Below are 17,738 nucleotides of genomic sequence, written 5' to 3' on the forward strand. Positions count from 1 at the left end.
TACTAACAGTGCATTAAAAAAATCACAATGCTTCGTTTTATTGATCCTGTACAACCTGGTCAACATACCGACCCATGACCCATGTTGCAGATCAGAAGGATCTTAGATGTCGATATATACATTTTTCGATATCTGTATCGCAATTGATGCATTGTTTACATTTTCTTTACTTCTTTTTTGTGTCCGGCCGGCAGTGGCAGTCAGTTAGAGAGGCAGATTTGACTTTCAGTTTGCCGAAAAATTATGTTTACTTGATGGTCAATCAGTGTGTGTATGTTTTATATTGCCATGTCTCCTTTCCACCTTTCTCCATGAATAAATGAAACTGGTTCATCCATAGCCCTAGCAGCATGAACGACCTGATAATTTCTTCTGTTATTACGAAGTGCCACAAATCAACAATTTCTGAAACTCTAAAACGATGGGGAAGACTGGCGGATTCGGAAGTTGATCAGTTACTTCAAAACAGATCTACGAAAGCTGAGATTGCGGAAAAAGTAGCAACATTGTCTGAGGTATGAATGTCTCTACATCAATATCTCTAGATCTAGATCTCTAGATGTAGATCTAGATTATAATCTCTAGAATCGAAGTGGCTAGCCGTACTTAAGTACAGAGCTAGACTGAGAGACTAGCCGTACTTTACGGCTAGACTGCCAGTCTAGCCGTACTTAGATCTAGGTTTGGCCCTCGACTCAAGCCTGTTAAGTACACAGGTCTCATTAGATCTAGATCTAGATTCTAGATCTAGTAATTTTTCAGGTTCAAATATAATCTTACACACTTTTGGGGACTTTCTTTAAAGGCCACCTCTATTCTCACCCGGAGTGAGAATAGTGCAGGCGAGTCTTGTGGCTATTCTCACCCGGTGCGCGTTCACCAAATTTTGCGTTCACCCTAAACCACAGAATTCTACACTGATAACAGAAAAATTGTAGAATTCTGTGCCGTGAAAAAACGTTCCATTACAACTGTAGCCTACTAAAACCGTACAATTTTGTCTGTGGGCAGTGGAGAGAGAGAGAGAAAGAGAGAGAGGAGTAGCGCGAGAATTTCCGGGCAAAACAAAATGGCGACCCGCGTAGTTCGGCTCGATTCGAAAAGTTAAATAGCCGTAGTATCTTTGTAGACAACCAAATTAATTTACTTTTTTGTGTTTTAACATCATTTTTTAACTTTGTTTTGGTCAATTTGATCGTCCACACCGATAGACAGTATTCAGAAAGAGACAGAGAGAGAGAGAAGAGGGGAGGAGTTGATCTTGCGAGAACTTCCGGGCGGGTGAGAATAGCCACTTTCTTCTTTAAACGAAATGTATACAGACCTGGTAGGGAACTCTTAAAATTTTGTGATTTCGGGAAGTTTCAGCGCTCAGACCCGGTAGAAATAGTGTGTGTGTGTGTGTGTGTGTGTGTGTGTGAGAGAGAGAGAGAGAGGTGCTGTCAAAATGTAATGACATGCCCCAGTTGGCAGGAGGGAACGAGAGAAAGATGGAGTGTGAAATAGGTGGGGACAAAGGAAGACAGAGACAAACAAAGGAAAAGAGAAGGCAATCGATACAGAGATAGAGAGAGAAATAGAGAGGTTGACTGCTCGATTGAAATAAATGACATTGTTCTTTTCTTCAAATTGCGACTTGCGATTCCTCCAACTCCAAAACGGAGGAAAAACGATCGTTCATCGAAAAGACATCCGCAATCTTCATATTTTTAGATCTAGATCTCTAAGGCTAGCCGCGAAACTAGATTAAAGATTTATGTCTGTCTGCCTAGATCTAGATATCTAGACCTAGGCCACAGATCTAGAACTAGAAGAACCTAGCTCTACCCTGAGCCAAGAGGGCGCAAAAACTCTCCGAAATCACAAAAGAGTTCCCCTACCTGGTCTACTTTGTGACTTTGTTCCCGGTTACCGGGTCTGTATACAACCCAAATACCACTTTTCTCACATTTGCCTCCAACCCCCACCCACATCAATTTAATATTAGTACTTTTTCCGATCTTCAACTTCCATTATTATTTTAAAGATACCTGTACTAGATCTAGATCTATGTGGCTTTTTTTTACCAGCTTGTAAAAAAATATATTTCAATTTCAGTTAATACAATTTAATCAAACCATATGAACTAGATATTAGAAAGAACACATATATATGTGGAAGACATTGAGACTCTTGTCAATGCATTAATTAGCAATAGGTACACGTGCCTTACAAATAAAACACATCAAGACATTAAAAGATCAACAAAACAGTTGCAAAGTTACAAAGAAACATTAAGAAATTAGATATCCATGTACAGAATTTTCACCATAATTTCAAAATTATTTGTAAACCCCCCCCCCAAAAAAAAAACAACAAGTAGAGGAATTTAAATATTTGGGAAGCATCTTCACACTAGATGGGCGTATGGACAAAGAAAAAGAAACAAGAATTATGAAGGCAAATGCAGTGACCTACCAACTGGCACCCCTTCTCAGTCACAAGAACATCCCAACTGAAGTGAAATCTTAGCTCATCAATAGAATCTTCTCATAACAACATTAACATACCAGTGCCAAACATTGTCTCTAAACAAGGCATGAGAAAGAAAAATCAATGCACGCGAAATTAGGTGTCTCCGCAAAACCACCAACGTCACCAGAGGAGACCGCATAAGGAACGAGACCATACGTCTACCGGTCGTAGAGCGTCAAAGAGTCAAATGGTTCGGACATCTAACCTGAATGTCCCAGAAACAACTAGTGGCTAAAGCTTACAACACCCGCGAATCCGGCTTTAAATCAAGAGGAAGACCAAGAAAGACCTGACTGGATGGGGTTAAAAAGGTCCAGGAACAATATAACTAATTAACATTCTATCACAAATGCCGAAACCTGCACCTCCCCTCGACATCCTAAGGATACCAGAGGAAGGAAAAGGTATAAAAATAAAGTAAGAACTGAGGAGCAAAAGTGCTCACTTTGTTACAACTGGCATCTTTCTTCAGGGTTGTATCGTCAGTGGAAAAGAGTAATAGGCTTACACTGCTAATACCATGAGTCGTGGAAAGATGGCGGCGGTGGCGATTATAAGAGAAAAAGATGACAAGAAGGATAATAGAGAAAATGTGTATGAAGGTGAAGAGCAGGTAATGTGGGATAGAGAAGAAAAAAGAGGTACGGTTGAAAATAGGAGGGGAGTGGGAACACACAAAATCACACACACACACACACACACAAACACACATACACACACAATACATACACATACACACACACCCAGAGAGAGAGAGAGAGCGAGAGGGGGGGGGGGCATGCAGCGGATCCCACATTCCAGTACATAGCATTTTTCGTTCTTGTTCATGCGACAGAAAATAGAGAAAATCTGGATCAGGACTAACAATAGACCTAAGAAACTTTATCAATGAGCAAATAATTGCATCAGATACTTTAATAGTCAATTTAATTTTGACTGTGTTAACAACACGAGTCCGGACTCTTCATACTAGATCTAGGCCCTACGCAATACGCAATGAAAGGCTTTGGCAGGGGTAAAAATGGAGGGAAGAAGGGGGTGAGCTCAGTGAAAAGGAAGTACTTTTTATTCTAAAAAGTCTCGTTTTCTTTATACCATCGAATGAACTAACTAAGGCACAATGTAAGGTCAGTTATTATAAAACATTATAAAAATTGATTCACTTTTTAAACTGAAGTTCAAAAATCTCTAGGCGATGTATTTCCCTGTCTCGTAACATACATTTCAAACAATGAGGAGAGGGAGCCAAAAGCTCAAGGCGAAAATACGTGACGTCATGACTCTGCGCGATGTCGCGGTGGAAGGGTTCAGCTAGGTTTTCGCGGATTTGGTTGATAAAAGGGTAAGACTACACTAGCCAAGGTAAGACTTTTACAATAACCATTTAAACGTTTTCTGGAAGAACAAAGAATGGTTTACCAACAAGGGTAGTTTGAAAAAAATATGACGATAAAATTTATCAAAAATCAATGGTTAAAAATTGTCTATTTTTCAACTTAAAATATCTCGAGACTCATTAGTCGCACATTGATCTGGAAAAAACCGTTTTGAAGGTCATCCAAAGGTCTTTGAAGACATGTATCGGACTTGAATGACTGTTCCGTAAATTAAACAAAAATATGTGCAGTTTGAACCCACTGTCTCAACGAGACGTCATGTCCGGAAACAAAACTCAATGGGACTTTCCGAAGCCAAGTCACGCTATAGTGAGCGCGTTCACTGAAGTGCCTACTTGAACGATGGCCGGCCTCTCTTCCTGCACACAAATAAATTATGGATCAAGGAACAGAGAGCTTGTACGAACGTGGGGTTGTAAATTATTCAGACCTAATGGGTGAAGGCGATAAATCGTGTTAACTAGTTTATTAATCAAGCAATCCAAGCTCTTTTCTTCACTTTCATTGTTTTCTTTCCTTTTCCTCTTGTTTCCCCTTCTTCTTGAACATTTGGAGTTAAGAATTTTAAAAAACCCCATGATCCTGTGGAGCATCAGCCTCGGTAACCTCAGCCCTGATCCCTCTAAGGTCGTTTCCGGTAAAACAAGGTGGTGAGAATAATGAGACATGGTGAGAATGGCCACTTCCATTTGTAATGTCACTTGGTCACCTGTGACTGACTCTTGTTGTTAGTTGGAATTTTAGACTAAGTTTTTAGATAAACTAGATCTTTTTAAATTTTAGTTTTAACTTTGGTTCTAATAATTATTTAAACAGTCAAAACCTGCTTTGACGGCAGTAGCCGTAATGTTTTTGACAGGTTTATTTTGGTGCAAAAGTCTTTAACTTTAAGAATAGGGACTTTTTAGTGCTTTTATTATTTATTATATAAATATGTCAAATGTGCAAAGTTAAAATAAATGCTTTGATAGCCATTAAAAATATATATATATATATATTATATATGTACATCAGTCAAACTTGTGCCACCCATTGTCAAGGAGAAAAGTGGCCATATAAGACAGGTGGCCGTCTTAGGCAGGACTGTGATAGAGATGAAGAAAAACCATTCCCATCTGAGGTCTCAATCAAAAGTAGCCGCATTGTTGTTGTTTTTGTTGTTGTTGTTGTTGGTGGTGGTGGTGGTTTGTATTTTGTTTGTCATTTTGAATTTGCTGATTTTGCACAAGGGTGACGATAAAACTAAATGCATCAGACGAGGAATAGCAAGTGACATGTTATAACAAACACACGGGTCGCCACCACTCGGAGAATGAGCGACGCTTCTGTCACAAGTTCATGTTGACATCCTCTGTCACTTTCTTACAGACTGAGTAAACAGTGACCACTCCTCTCACTTACGATTTGTGTATGAGTTCTGGGCGGGGCTTATAGGTTATGAGGGATCACACACTTACCTCACCAGCAGTTGAAAATTTGTTACCTGTTGGTCAACATTGGGAGGGGCCTAAGCAACATGATCAGTTGGAATGACTACCTAACAACAACGACAGGTGATTGGATTATGACTGCTCGCCCACAATGCCAGGGGCCAATGCACAATTTATGACAAAACGTAATGGAGTCACTATGGTGGCTGTCTAAGACAGGTGTTATTGTTTGGTGTGATAAGGGTTGTGTGGTAAAATATGGTGGCCACGGCCGCGTTGGACAGGTGCCCGTTTTACACAGTTAAGGGGGAAATGGAAAGTGGCCGTTTGTACTGGTGGCCATTTTATAGAGGTGGCCATCAGGGCAGGTTTGACTGCATATATATATATATAAATATGCAAGTTCAAGGAAAACTCCATGTTGCACTAATTTATTTTACGTGGAAAATCTGCTGCGTTTTAGACCCTCATAGAAGACCCCTTTCTTCCTTATCTATGCTGTGAAAGATTCCGTTACACTGTTTTGTCTTCACACAGGAAAATGGTCTACATGCAGATATTGTTGGAGATCTAGAACTGACTTGTAAGTACAAAATAAAAAAGGGTCTGAGTGTTATACCTGATGTATATCATAATTTTTTTCTTGTGAGATTTTATTTATTGCTTAAGTTTGATTTAAACCTTATATGTATAATATATTATATGATTATTTATAGGAATCTCATCCTTTGCTCTTGTGATTGTTTTCATTGCTTGAGTCTGATTTAAGCTATATTGTCATAGAACATATATCTCTATCATAGCGAATTATGAATTCATTTGCAGCATATGTGTCTTAGAATTTAGAAAGCTAAAGATGCATCGTGTTGTCTAGGACTATCCTTTTTGAGAATGAAGGCTTGGCAAAATCCACAAATGGGCATGAAGAAGTCCTCAGTCTTCAGAAGACAGATTGGTATGGATGCCATGTTCTCAGTGTATGGATTGGGATTTATGTATGTTTTGGGAACATCATTGTCTCCCCAATCACAGAGGAATCTGAGATGCTGATTTTGTAAATTAAAAAATCAAAAAATCATAGAACGCGTGATGCAATAGGAATTTCTAATTAATGAGCGGAAGGAATAAGAGAGACAATTAATTTTTTTTCACACTGTAAGCTGTTTTTGTGTTTAGAGTATGTTCACTTTTTATACTAATTTACTGACACATTTCTACACTCTTTTTTGTTAGTGAGAAAGGTCAGTATACCAATAAAGTGTCTTGCACGAGACTATCAATAACAGGGTATTTTTTCCTTTATAGGATGTGTTTTGTCTTGTTGAATGGATGATAATGATAGGCTATTGTTCTTTTCCTTTCAGATATGCAACTGCATTCCAACCGCAAATCATGGAAAGTGTTCAGGTTAGATGGTCAGTATATGCAGTTTTATCTTAATTTGTATATATATATGTAGACAGTACTCAAGTGGGGAAAAAAATATTTTTCTTTTCTTTCGGATCATCCTTTTATTATGCGGTTGTGACAAAATTTTAGAATTTTGTTTGTTTACTAACAGACTTAATAAAATGATAATGGACACATCGTGGTAACTCAAAATTTTACAATGACTCAAAATGATCTAAATTATTGATACTCTTCAAATCTTTTCATTGTATGTTGTTCTTTCTCAGAGCCCGACTTTGAGTTTCAGCCTTTTCGGGGAAAAAATTGTGTTCCAATTTTTTATCATTTCCTCTATATACTGCACAGGTTTTGATTATTTGTGGAAGCTATTGTTGTCAGCAGTATTATATTTTTTATGCTTTTTTCAGATAGGTACTTTGAAGAAATATAGCAGTCTATATGTATGCTATACCATTGTAGTTGTAGCATTCTCCGTTCTTTAAATTTATGTTTCCTGTGTCTAATGAGATAACCAGGCAAAGACAAGTAAACAGAATCATATATATATATACAGTTGTCGATAGTTTTTTTAGCTCGAGCCTGTATTCTCGAAATTTCAGTTTGGGTGGTTTACCTGTCTTAGCTCTTTACATTTTTTGAACCTATGCTGTTGAATCTGTCCATAGGGAGCTCCGATAACGATCTCAACTTAGACCCCCGGACTCTGCGTTCACGACTTGTGAGTGCAGTTGAGATGAACTGGAGAAATGGCCGTGTGGTAAGCTGCTCTGCTTATATCTGTTCAAATTGTGAAATGATAAATATAGAGCAGCCTGCTCTAATGGCCACCTGTATAAGATAATCACCTGTTCAAACAGCTGCTTCCCATTTCATTCCTTGTGTTGTTTTTTTTACATTATAATATAACACTTTGTCAGACATCCACCTGTCTAAGACAGCCGCTGGCACCTTATGCAGTTGCGAGCGCCGTAAAACCTCTACGAAAACTAAACTAAGACAGCCACTTTTCTCATCAACAATGGGTGACCGTCGAAGACAGTTTCAACTTTTTATGTGTGGTGGCATAGGAAAACCAAGGTTTGTTGAAAAAATCATTCTCTGAGATAAGGATATTTTCTGAATCAATTACTTTTGTAGATTATGAGAGATTAAAAATTTTAATGCCTATCAAACATATGTATTGAACTTATCTCTCCTCCTTTTTTTTGGATGTTACTCTCTAATAATACCTCTAATCTTCAGCACTTGTATAACCTGTTTGTTTTGCAAGTGCTGTAAAAACTCCTACTCTTACTAAACACAGCGGATAAAATACCGTCCAGACCGCTCACTTAGTTTTCCTTCCCCAGTTCCTCCCCGACCATCCTCACCACCCTGCCCGCCCCGCCCGACAGCCCAGCGCGTAGTCATAAATCACTTGTCAGAGGGGTTAATTGGGGTGACCGCAGCGTCACTCCTCCTGTGCCGGGGCAGTAGTAAATATGGCGTTTTAGTGCGAATTGAAAGTCTCCTAACTCTGAAACTATAAATGCTACAAGGCCGATTGAGATTTCATTGTAACGTGCTATGTTTGACCTGTAGGCCAGTATAACTTGTTTTCTTGTAAGTCCGATTATATCAGTTTTACAAGGGATTTAAGTAAGTCTGTGATTTTCAAACTGGCATCTTCAATGTTTAGAACTTTTTCAGTTTGGATTTAGATATATCAATCCGGCCCCCAACGATTTAAACAGAAATTCATGTATCAACTGTGGGGACAATTTTCATTTACATGTGCAAGTTTCAAATGCACGAAGTTATTCTATGATTTTCTGTGATTTTTTAAAAATACCAACCCACCACTCTGAACATTCATCCTTGCTGTTTTTAGTTTTCTTGCCTCTACTACATCTGAATTTCGTTGTCAATTTTAACAATATTTTTGTCATGGAGAGCCACACTCAACATAATCATATGGTGGGCATTGTGCTCAAACATCATCGCCTTCTTGAGGAGGCTGCACATGATATAGATGTACAGCTGGCCCATCAATCTATGGAGAATTGCACGCCTGGAATAGGACAAAATGTGCATATCTACGGCAAAAAATGAAAGAGGGCTGGAAAAAAACGAGGACATTCAATTGTTACAGGGCTGTCAGATTTTGTCGGATAATCCACGAGAAGCAGAGAGATTTGAGAGGAAGGGTTCTAGTGTACATGATCAGCTGTCAGAGTTAGAGTTTGGGGAGCTTATTCCAAGGTCAAGTCCTGCCTGCTCTGAATTTGATAACATCCTCAAACAACACAACCTCACACCACAGGCCTACCACAGCCGTTCATTTATAGGAAGCCACTGCCAAAAATACATCACAGCCCATGTGTACAGACAGCTAGCATCATTTTTAGCAAAAGGAACAGTTGCATGTACACGAAATCAAAGCATAATAGACACCGCATTAATTGTTCTGAGAGAGAAATTTGTTCACGTAAAAGACACCTTCAAAGATATCCACACAGTAATTGCACATGGAAAGCCAATCACTTTAGAGAGAATACCACATATTCAGTCATGCATCACACGATATATGTCTTTATACAGAAACATATTTGGCAAATAAAAGGTCTTGAGTCGATAGTGCCGTAAAACACGTGCTACTCAATCAAAATCGATCAAAAGAAAAGGTCATCCCCAAACAACACATCCTTGAGAAACACTGCGTTCCTTGGATACAAAAATGTGGGTTTGGAATGGCCTTCCATTGTGAGCAAGGGAGTGAGCTCATTCATGCAACCGTGGGCCTAACAGACAAAGAAAAACACGTCAAAACAATGATGCAGTCACAACACGTCCAAACCCACCCTGAGCTACTCTGTCGTGTGCACCACCCATCAAAAGACGAAAGCTTACAGCGGAAAAATGAGATAATTCCTCCAGTCCAGCAATATTGTGTTCTTTTTGTATTTTGTGTTTAGGTTGTGTTTTCATAAGTGTATCGGCAAGAAAAGATCTGTTCTGTAGTTACATGTATCGTGGATATCGCTATGAAAAAACAAGGTCGCAAAGCAAGAGTATTGCAAAAATTAACTTCAAACCTGAATAATTACGGATCCAGAAACTTCGTGCATATGCCCCTTTGTCAGTACAAATTTCATTATGTTCTCAGTCCTGTGTGCAAATTTGATTGAATTCGTTGGGGGCAATCATATTTAAATCGATGTTTATAATTGATTACCCATGACACATTTATCAAATTAAGTCCCCTTTTTGAGAACTTCACAGCTTTTAAGTGTAATGTACCATGTTCTTCCGATTTCTTCATTTTCTTCCTTAATATGTTGAATATTTACGTGGTCTTTATTAAAATATTCATCTTACATTAGCTTTGGCTCACTGTGCTGGTAAACTTTGCAAAAAATACAAGAGCGCTGCCGGTGTTCGGCTGATTAGGGAAATCCCCGGCGGCGCAGGTAAATGACCCCCTGACCTGGGGAAGCGCGGGCTTGCTTGCCTCGCGCCAGCCAAAACTAAATGGGCGCTCTATAACCGCTGTGTAAACTAACAAACGAAAAAAGCAGTTTTCATTTTCACTGTTTGACGTATTTTGTTTTTCAGTACGGCAACATGAACATGTTCGCGGGCGCCGTCTGGCTGAGGCTTCACTTTGGCTCGTCTCCCCTCCAACAACAGCAGAAGAAGGGGCCGCGACCTCGGGCGTACAATCCCAACAACTCTGTCTTTCTCGTGGCTTTTCCGAACTCTCCATATGTGATTGTAAATAGGACAGGAATTCGACTGACCAGGATTGTGTCACAGGTCATTAGAACAATTTACACTTATCTTATTCAGGAAGAAAAAATGTATTGGATTTACTGAATGTATTAATTGCACATGTGTGGTATTGTCATATTTACAGGTGACTCCTTTTATCTCTAGTGTGTGATTTCAACTTCATCACTTTTTTTCCTCCAGTAATATTGCAAATACACCATGAAAGTATATACTGAGGCCACTTACAGGTAGCTAAGTTCCCTTGTTTGTTGCCAATAGAACAAGAGATTTTCAGTCACTTTTTTCCCCACTACTTTCATCCTAATACTCACAAAAGCATGATAGATGTGCACTTCTTGTTGTTCTTTATCTAGTGTATATCTCATTTCTACGATTCTTTGGTAAATCTGTGATGTGCTCAGCTAGTTTTCTGTTTGGTTCTGTCTATTGAACTTCAGATGAAAATGTGGCCTAGAGTTAGATTACTGTGTTTGCCTCTCATGCCAAAGGTACTGGCTTTGAACCCAGTTAGTGTTCATAATGAAGCTGTTGTAAACATTTGTATCTTTTTACGAGGTGAAACAACCCCTTATTGAAGAACGTTGTTGTGCCCACAGGCAGTGAAGCAAGTGTTCGGAGCCAGTGGTCTGAAGGACATTCAGCTGAGTGGGCGGCATTTGATGTCTTTGGCTGACATTGTGCACAAGAAAAGCAACGAGGTAAGTGATTGGTTTTTACCTTTGTTCATTTGAGTTTTGTAGGGGACGGGTAAAGTGACGTGGTTCCAAAAAGTGAGAGAGAAAACTACTGTGGAACTCAGATTCAAGGAGCTCGGATTCATCAAGAACTCAGATTCAAAGAAAGGAGATGGATTCCCCATTTTTTTTCTTCTATAAAATCAATGAAAATAACCCAGATTCAACAAACACTTAAATCAGCAAGCTCGGATTCAACCAGTTTGCTTCCAGTGTGAACAGCCCCCGCAGATGTGGCTTCTCTCATTTTTCTCCCACAACGAATTTTATCTAGGCCCCTATTCCCGGAAACCATCCATTGCACTTGCATCGTGAACCATTATTCACTTAACCGATTGCATGTGACCAATCAGCGGCCTTCTTTCATACCAACACATGCGTTGTTGGCACACGCACGTGTCTACTCTGACGTGTGTCGGGGTCGGATGGGTGGCCTACACACGTGTGACTGTGTGTGCATGTCGGAGGGGTTGGGGAGGGGGGGGGTCCCCATCGGTCCGGGCGTGGAACGTTGCGGATACAAACGCGGCATCACAGTCTCTCTTCCCCGGCAACTGAGCATTATTACAATGATAAGCTAGTCTTGACGTAGATCTGCGTAATGAATTGTGCTCTGGTCTATGGAATCAAAAGTTACCGTATGCTAGGCTCTACACAGCAACCCAACTTTTGGCAAACAATTGAGATGACACAGGCGTGCATTTGAACGAATTGGTCTTTTTTTTAGGACAGCTCATAATATGCAGGCATTTCAGGCACCACTTGTTACTTCTCTTTGTACATTATTTTCTAATTATTTGTAATTATCTGCACGAAACCTCATGTTTAATATAACGAACACTCGCATTCAACGTGATTTTAGGTCAGGCCCGGCGACCTCATTGAATCCGAATTTCACTGTATTGTGTTTATCATCTATATATATTAATAATGTTTTATTTCTACAGGGGGGGGGGGAGGTCTCAGGCTGAAGCAAAAAGAAGTATGGTGTCAACTCTCACTTTCTGGATCGATTACAACACTCACTTTCTTTGGGGAGAATGCTGTGTTCGTACAATTGATATTTTACTCTATATATGCAGTTTAATGAGGTCCAAATGAGTGCTTAGGAGTCAATAGAAACTATATGTAGAGGTTAATGTTTTGTGTCCAATTCACTACAGTACTGTTTTCCCCTCAGAGGACTAACATGGTAAATACTGCGGAGTTTGCTTTAACAGAACACAGTTTATCCGAAAACAGCGTTAAACTGAAAGAAAATCAAATACCCAATTTTTTTTCTTCGCTGTTTAAACAATTTTTCTAAATGAAAACGTGGCTGAAAAGGAGAAATTCCAGCGGAAGTGCAGAATTTGGTTCAAACCGACTCCACTGTGTTGAATGAAGTCATGTCAGTGTTCCAGAGTATGCATGACACCAACTCTCACTTAGGCAGTTTGACTGTGAGTGTGTCTGTCTGCAGACGATGTCCTCTGCCTACCGTGACCAGGAGACTATGGAGAACCCTCTGTGTGTTGGCCAAAAGAGAAAAGAAACAGGTCAGTGACGGGCAGGGTTCAAACCTGCTAGGTACTCCGATAAAACCGGGGCACTCCGATTTTTTGGGGGTTGTTTTTTTTGCCTACTGTATTTGTATAAAATTTTATTTTTTCTTGATTTCCTTTTCCACTGGTCATTGGTAACTTATCGTAAATGACATGAAAGTACACAGGTGTACTTGCATTGTTTGCAAGACTTATCATTAATGATGTGAAAATACATGTGTTTATTTGCCTTATTTGACATGATCGGCCCATTGTGTAATCTCGGTGTACTGGGATTCTGGAGACTGATTTGATTTCCCAAATTCTTATTCCTGGCAGGATTTTGTGGCAAACTCTTATTTTTGGTCATGGTTTTTAGATTCTGAGGCTGAACTAAAACGGTTTGCTTTCAAGATTGGAATATTTTTACCTCTTGTTACTGCAATATGTGAATTCATCACAAAATTACGAAACATTTTGTAAGTATATTCTTTTTTGTGATTAAGTTTACTGTACAAATTGTGTACCAATCTACTTTTACAAATTTTTTCTGTTGCTTTCACTATGTTTAGTACTTGAGTATAAAAGATACTGAAGTTATTGAATGATGTGCTCCTCAGAATTGAAGGAGCCTGGTGAAGTTGAAGGAATCGTGGATGACAACAGAAAGTTCAAGCGCTCGAGGCGGGAGTCGCTGGTGGCAAATTTTGGCGCCTCGTCTCGGCCCATTCTGGAAAAGCTGGAATACAAGGCTAGTCTTCACTCCAATATCTCACAAGCAGTTTTGTGATTAAAAGCCTGCCAGAAAGAGCTGTGAATAACGTCATCTCTATTGAATTCTTTTTTCACTGCTCTTCCCAATCGTGACCCTCAGTAGGTTGATCTGACAGGTGTTGAAATTGGCGGAATATAATTTCTTTGTAGGTTTCTCATCTTCCTGGGGCTTGCTTCTTCTTGTCATTTGGCCTTATTCTGTGTTAGAGAGTCCTGACTTTGAGGCTTCCATGGATAATAGTAACAGTTGAACCTGCTTTTACAACCACCTGTTCAAGACTATAATATTTCTTGTATAAACAACCACTTCCCACTTTGTTCCCCCTTGCATAAAAAAAAAAAGTTATAATGACACTGTCAAAGATGTCCTCCTGTCTAAGACTAGGTAGCGTAAACACGGCCTCGCAGCCTTCCGATCGCGTGGTATCGGTGAAATCGGGGTAATTCCGATCGCTGTTTCTTTGCCCTTTCACTATCAAACACCAAATGTCGTACACCTTGTAAAAGTTCAGCTTTTCCTCGTTACAATGGTGTAAGTTATTTATATATCCGATTATTAGGAGCTGGAGAATGGCAGAGGAAAGCGAAGCCCCTTGGGGTCGGAATGCATTGTCGGCTGGTTCCAAAATTGATATGCGTGCATTCAAATGCTTCGCGGAACGTGGGATGATTAAATACCGTCTTTTCATTGGCAGAGAACTGTAGAGCTTTGAAGGGGCTTTCCCGTGGTATATTTTTGGCCTTTGGTGTTTAAATAGAAAGCCTTTAAAAAATAGCGTCAAAATTTTCTAAGATATTTTTTTACACGAAATATGTAAAATACAGGCTTAAAAAGGTTTCAATTAAAAGATCAGTTCATTCCCTATTAGAATAAAGTAATAAGTGTGGAATTATTTTGCATCAATCCTTCCGCGAGACTTGGAAAGCATGTGACCCCGCATGCGGGGTACACTACGATAGAGCCGACTCTTTTGCTGCGGGGGCTGGTGCGGCGCCGGCCGGCCGGGTCAACGCTCTGTGTTTTTGTCGAAATAACGACAGATAATCGTGTTTGAGGCAATAAAATACTGATTTGTAATGATCTCCCTGTCTTGAAAAAAATTAGGCTCCATGTATTTGGTATTTGTTATAGTGATTGTACTCTGTTAAAATGGAGATGTTTAGTGCAATTGGTACTCTTTTATTATCTGTCAAACATGGGGTTGTAACCAGTGACTGACTTTAACAAATTTGATCAAATTTTAAACAACTACCATTTTCTTAAAAATTGACTGAGAGGTTAAAGATGGGGTACCAAAATGCTCACTGGATATAGGCCTTTCAAATGGCACAGATAAATCTGGCATACAGCTACTTTGAAAATTTAGTTTCTTGTACCTACTAAGACAACCTCTATCTCCTCTTCTATGGGTGGCCATTATGGACATTTTGACGGTATTATTTTTTCAGGCTTGTTTCTTTACAGCCTGAAGAGTTCCATATTTCACAATTGCAATAATCTCTTTTGCAAACTTGTGCTGATATTTATTTTAATTTACTTTACACGGACACTGGTCACCATAATTTGCTTGAAAGCTACATTGACCTGCTGGCTACTACATTGACTGGAGTAGAGTTATGATGTTTTTGTTTTGTTTTTCTACCAGTTCAACGTCCAGTTCCGCGGGAAGCCCACAACGGATCTCAAGTGTCAGGCAACGATCGAGATCAAAGGAAAATCCATCCTGGACGGGTTCTGTCAGCTGGCAGACGCAGGGTATGTCAAGTTCCCCCTGCCCAAACATCTCACCACTATCACCAGCAACGCAAGGAACTCGTTCACCATTGAGGACAAGAAAAAGAACTAATGATCGTGACACTGGACGATGAGACTTTACACCATCACTTTTCTTGTTCTGGTGAAAATTCAACAAACTATTGTCTCGATAGAGAAAAATCGTTATCAGACTCTTTTGAAGAATTGTGTCAATTTTCAAAAAAATCTGAATCGACACTTTTGTGTTTATTCACAACAAACAAAATGTACTTAAATGAAATTGGAACAGTGTGAAGATTTTGCTTTAAAAAAAAAAAGAATTTGGTTTCATTGAATTTATTATAGTTGAATCCAATATGATTGAAGCTTTGTTTTATTTGAAATTTCCTCTAACAATGAAGCCACCATTGCCATAAACATTTTTAAACTTCATGTGTTTTAGACAAGTTTTACCTTTTAACCAATTTCAGCTGCATTTTTATGGTGCTTGGTTGTTTTTTTTTCAGAAAGAAGTCACATTTTACTGTGAATTTGTTTTTATTTTGCAATGGTTAAAAACCGACTACACTGAACTTCTACTTGTGAAGTATTTTTGTTTTATGTGTCAGTGATTAGGTAAGTATAATTTGCAGTATATGTATAAATGATGCAATTGTACTTTATATTTATTTATTATTTTTCATTTGGAAAGCATCTATAAAATGGTGCACAGACATTTTGCTGGTGTGTCTTTAAATTTCAGATGGTACTTGTATTAACTATAATTAGTCTTTGAAATTATAATTTCTCTTATTTTCATTTTTCTAATATGAAATACAAATGAGAGGCAAAAACGTGGGGGAGGGGGGGGGAGGATCTCTTTTCAAAATATTGATCTGGTGCTTTGACAATAGTCTAATGTTCAAAATGTTCATGTTGACAAAATATTATTTTAAAAGCTTCTAGAGAAGAAATTAGCGACTTCAATATCATTCTCATCTCAATTAACCTGCATGGAAGTGTACAAATTTCTCCAAAAATGTGTATACTGATTACTGATATAGAAATGTCTTAATTAATGAAAAAAATAAATACGTACAACCTTATTACTCTTTTTCTTTTTGCTTCGTTGAAGTCAAGAATCATCATTATGTCTTTTAACTTCTGTTTAATATGTTTGTGGTGAGCTTTGAAGTAATAATGGGTGTCAAGATGAAGAAGTCGATGGTGAGGTCAGCAAGGAGATGACCATTGAAGTGATGGTAACGATAGAAATGTTTGTTTAGATAGTGACTTAGATGATGATGATCATTTCTTTTTCCCGCCTTGGGTTCTTGTGACCTCTTGACTATTTATAGCCGCGTACCGAGAACATGGCCCGCCACGACAGCGGTATAGTGTACACATCCGCACACAAGATGGAAATAACCCGACCATTTTTTTCCCCTCTACAAAAAATTGGGCCGTGTCTGTCTCAGTGGACAAGTAGCCTTATCATCCCCTTGTACTAGGCAGTCACTTTTCGTGAAATACAAAATTCAGGGTTTTTCAAAATGATTTCACTGTGACAATGGCACATCAATGAGCCTTTTCCTTGAGGTGAGAAGTTCATCAAAATCCTGCTTCTCCATAGCAGCATGTTCTGGCCTGCTTTTTTTCTCATGAACAAAACTTGTTCATGTCTCTCACTCTCAGACTTCAACTTGTGTTATTAATAAAGTTGAACCTGCCTAAGCAGTCACCTCTGCACAGTGGCATCTTGTAATAACGACCACTGCTCTGTGACACCCATGTTTGTCTTGCATTTTTAATCTATTGTAGCGGTCTCTGGCTAAGGTGACCACGGTCAGTCATTTTTGCAATAAGTTGGCCTCAAAACATGCTCATAGCGGCCACTTGTGATAAAAGTTTTCTGACAAACCACCCTCATATATTATTGAGTATATATATTCAATCAATCCAAGGAAGCTCTCAATAGATAACAATTTTGATTGAAATGAAATTGAAATATAAATAATAGATTTTAGATCTCAAACCATCTGTTCACTTTGCCAAGTCTAGTATTTGGCTATAACTCAGACCCTGCCCAAAGCAGCTGGCGGTCTATAACTATTTTTTATCTTTATGTTGTTGGGAGACAGTTAATTTTTGTACTTGTGACTGCAGGTGTTTTTACGCCCCCATCGACACAATTCAGTGATTTAGAAGGCAGGTTTCTGACCCTGCTTGTCAGAGCCAACTCGAGCTGGGAGGGGTACAACATCCTGGCAGAAAGACAATGACTAAAAGTTCCCCCCTACTTGTAGATCTACTTGGGAATCATACTTGGATCTCTTGTATGCGACGCTGAAGTTAAGCACACAACAGCTACAGCACAGGCGCCAGTAGTGCCATATTGATATATTAGACTCAAGTGGGCCATATTGAAGACTTGGACCAGACCAATGGTT

General features: G+C 39.0%; 1 protein-coding gene across 3 annotated transcripts; it reads left to right on the forward strand.

Annotated features, from left to right (window-relative positions):
• The first annotated feature begins 150 nt into the window (after window positions 1-150).
• LOC101856567 (centromere protein N-A) lies at window positions 151-16,394 on the forward strand. 3 transcript variants are annotated; one of them, XM_005095441.3, is made up of 9 exons: window positions 151-515; window positions 5,879-5,924; window positions 6,706-6,756; window positions 7,417-7,508; window positions 10,346-10,546; window positions 11,119-11,220; window positions 12,719-12,794; window positions 13,400-13,530; window positions 15,200-16,394. In XM_005095441.3, exons 1-9 carry the CDS (start codon window positions 351-353, stop codon window positions 15,398-15,400), a joined length of 1,065 nt encoding a protein of 354 aa, XP_005095498.1. In that variant the 5' UTR covers window positions 151-350; the 3' UTR covers window positions 15,401-16,394. The 3 variants fall into 3 exon arrangements, with proteins under 3 accessions (XP_005095498.1, XP_035824897.1, XP_035824896.1); XM_035969004.1 differs by having other exon boundaries at window positions 164-271; XM_035969003.1 differs by lacking the exon at window positions 151-515 and adding an exon at window positions 4,477-4,580.
• Window positions 16,395-17,738: the final 1,344 nt, after the last annotated feature.

This window comes from Aplysia californica, unplaced genomic scaffold, assembly GCF_000002075.1.
Source record: "Aplysia californica isolate F4 #8 unplaced genomic scaffold, AplCal3.0 scaffold00104, whole genome shotgun sequence".
NCBI lineage: Eukaryota > Metazoa > Mollusca > Gastropoda > Aplysiida > Aplysiidae > Aplysia > Aplysia californica.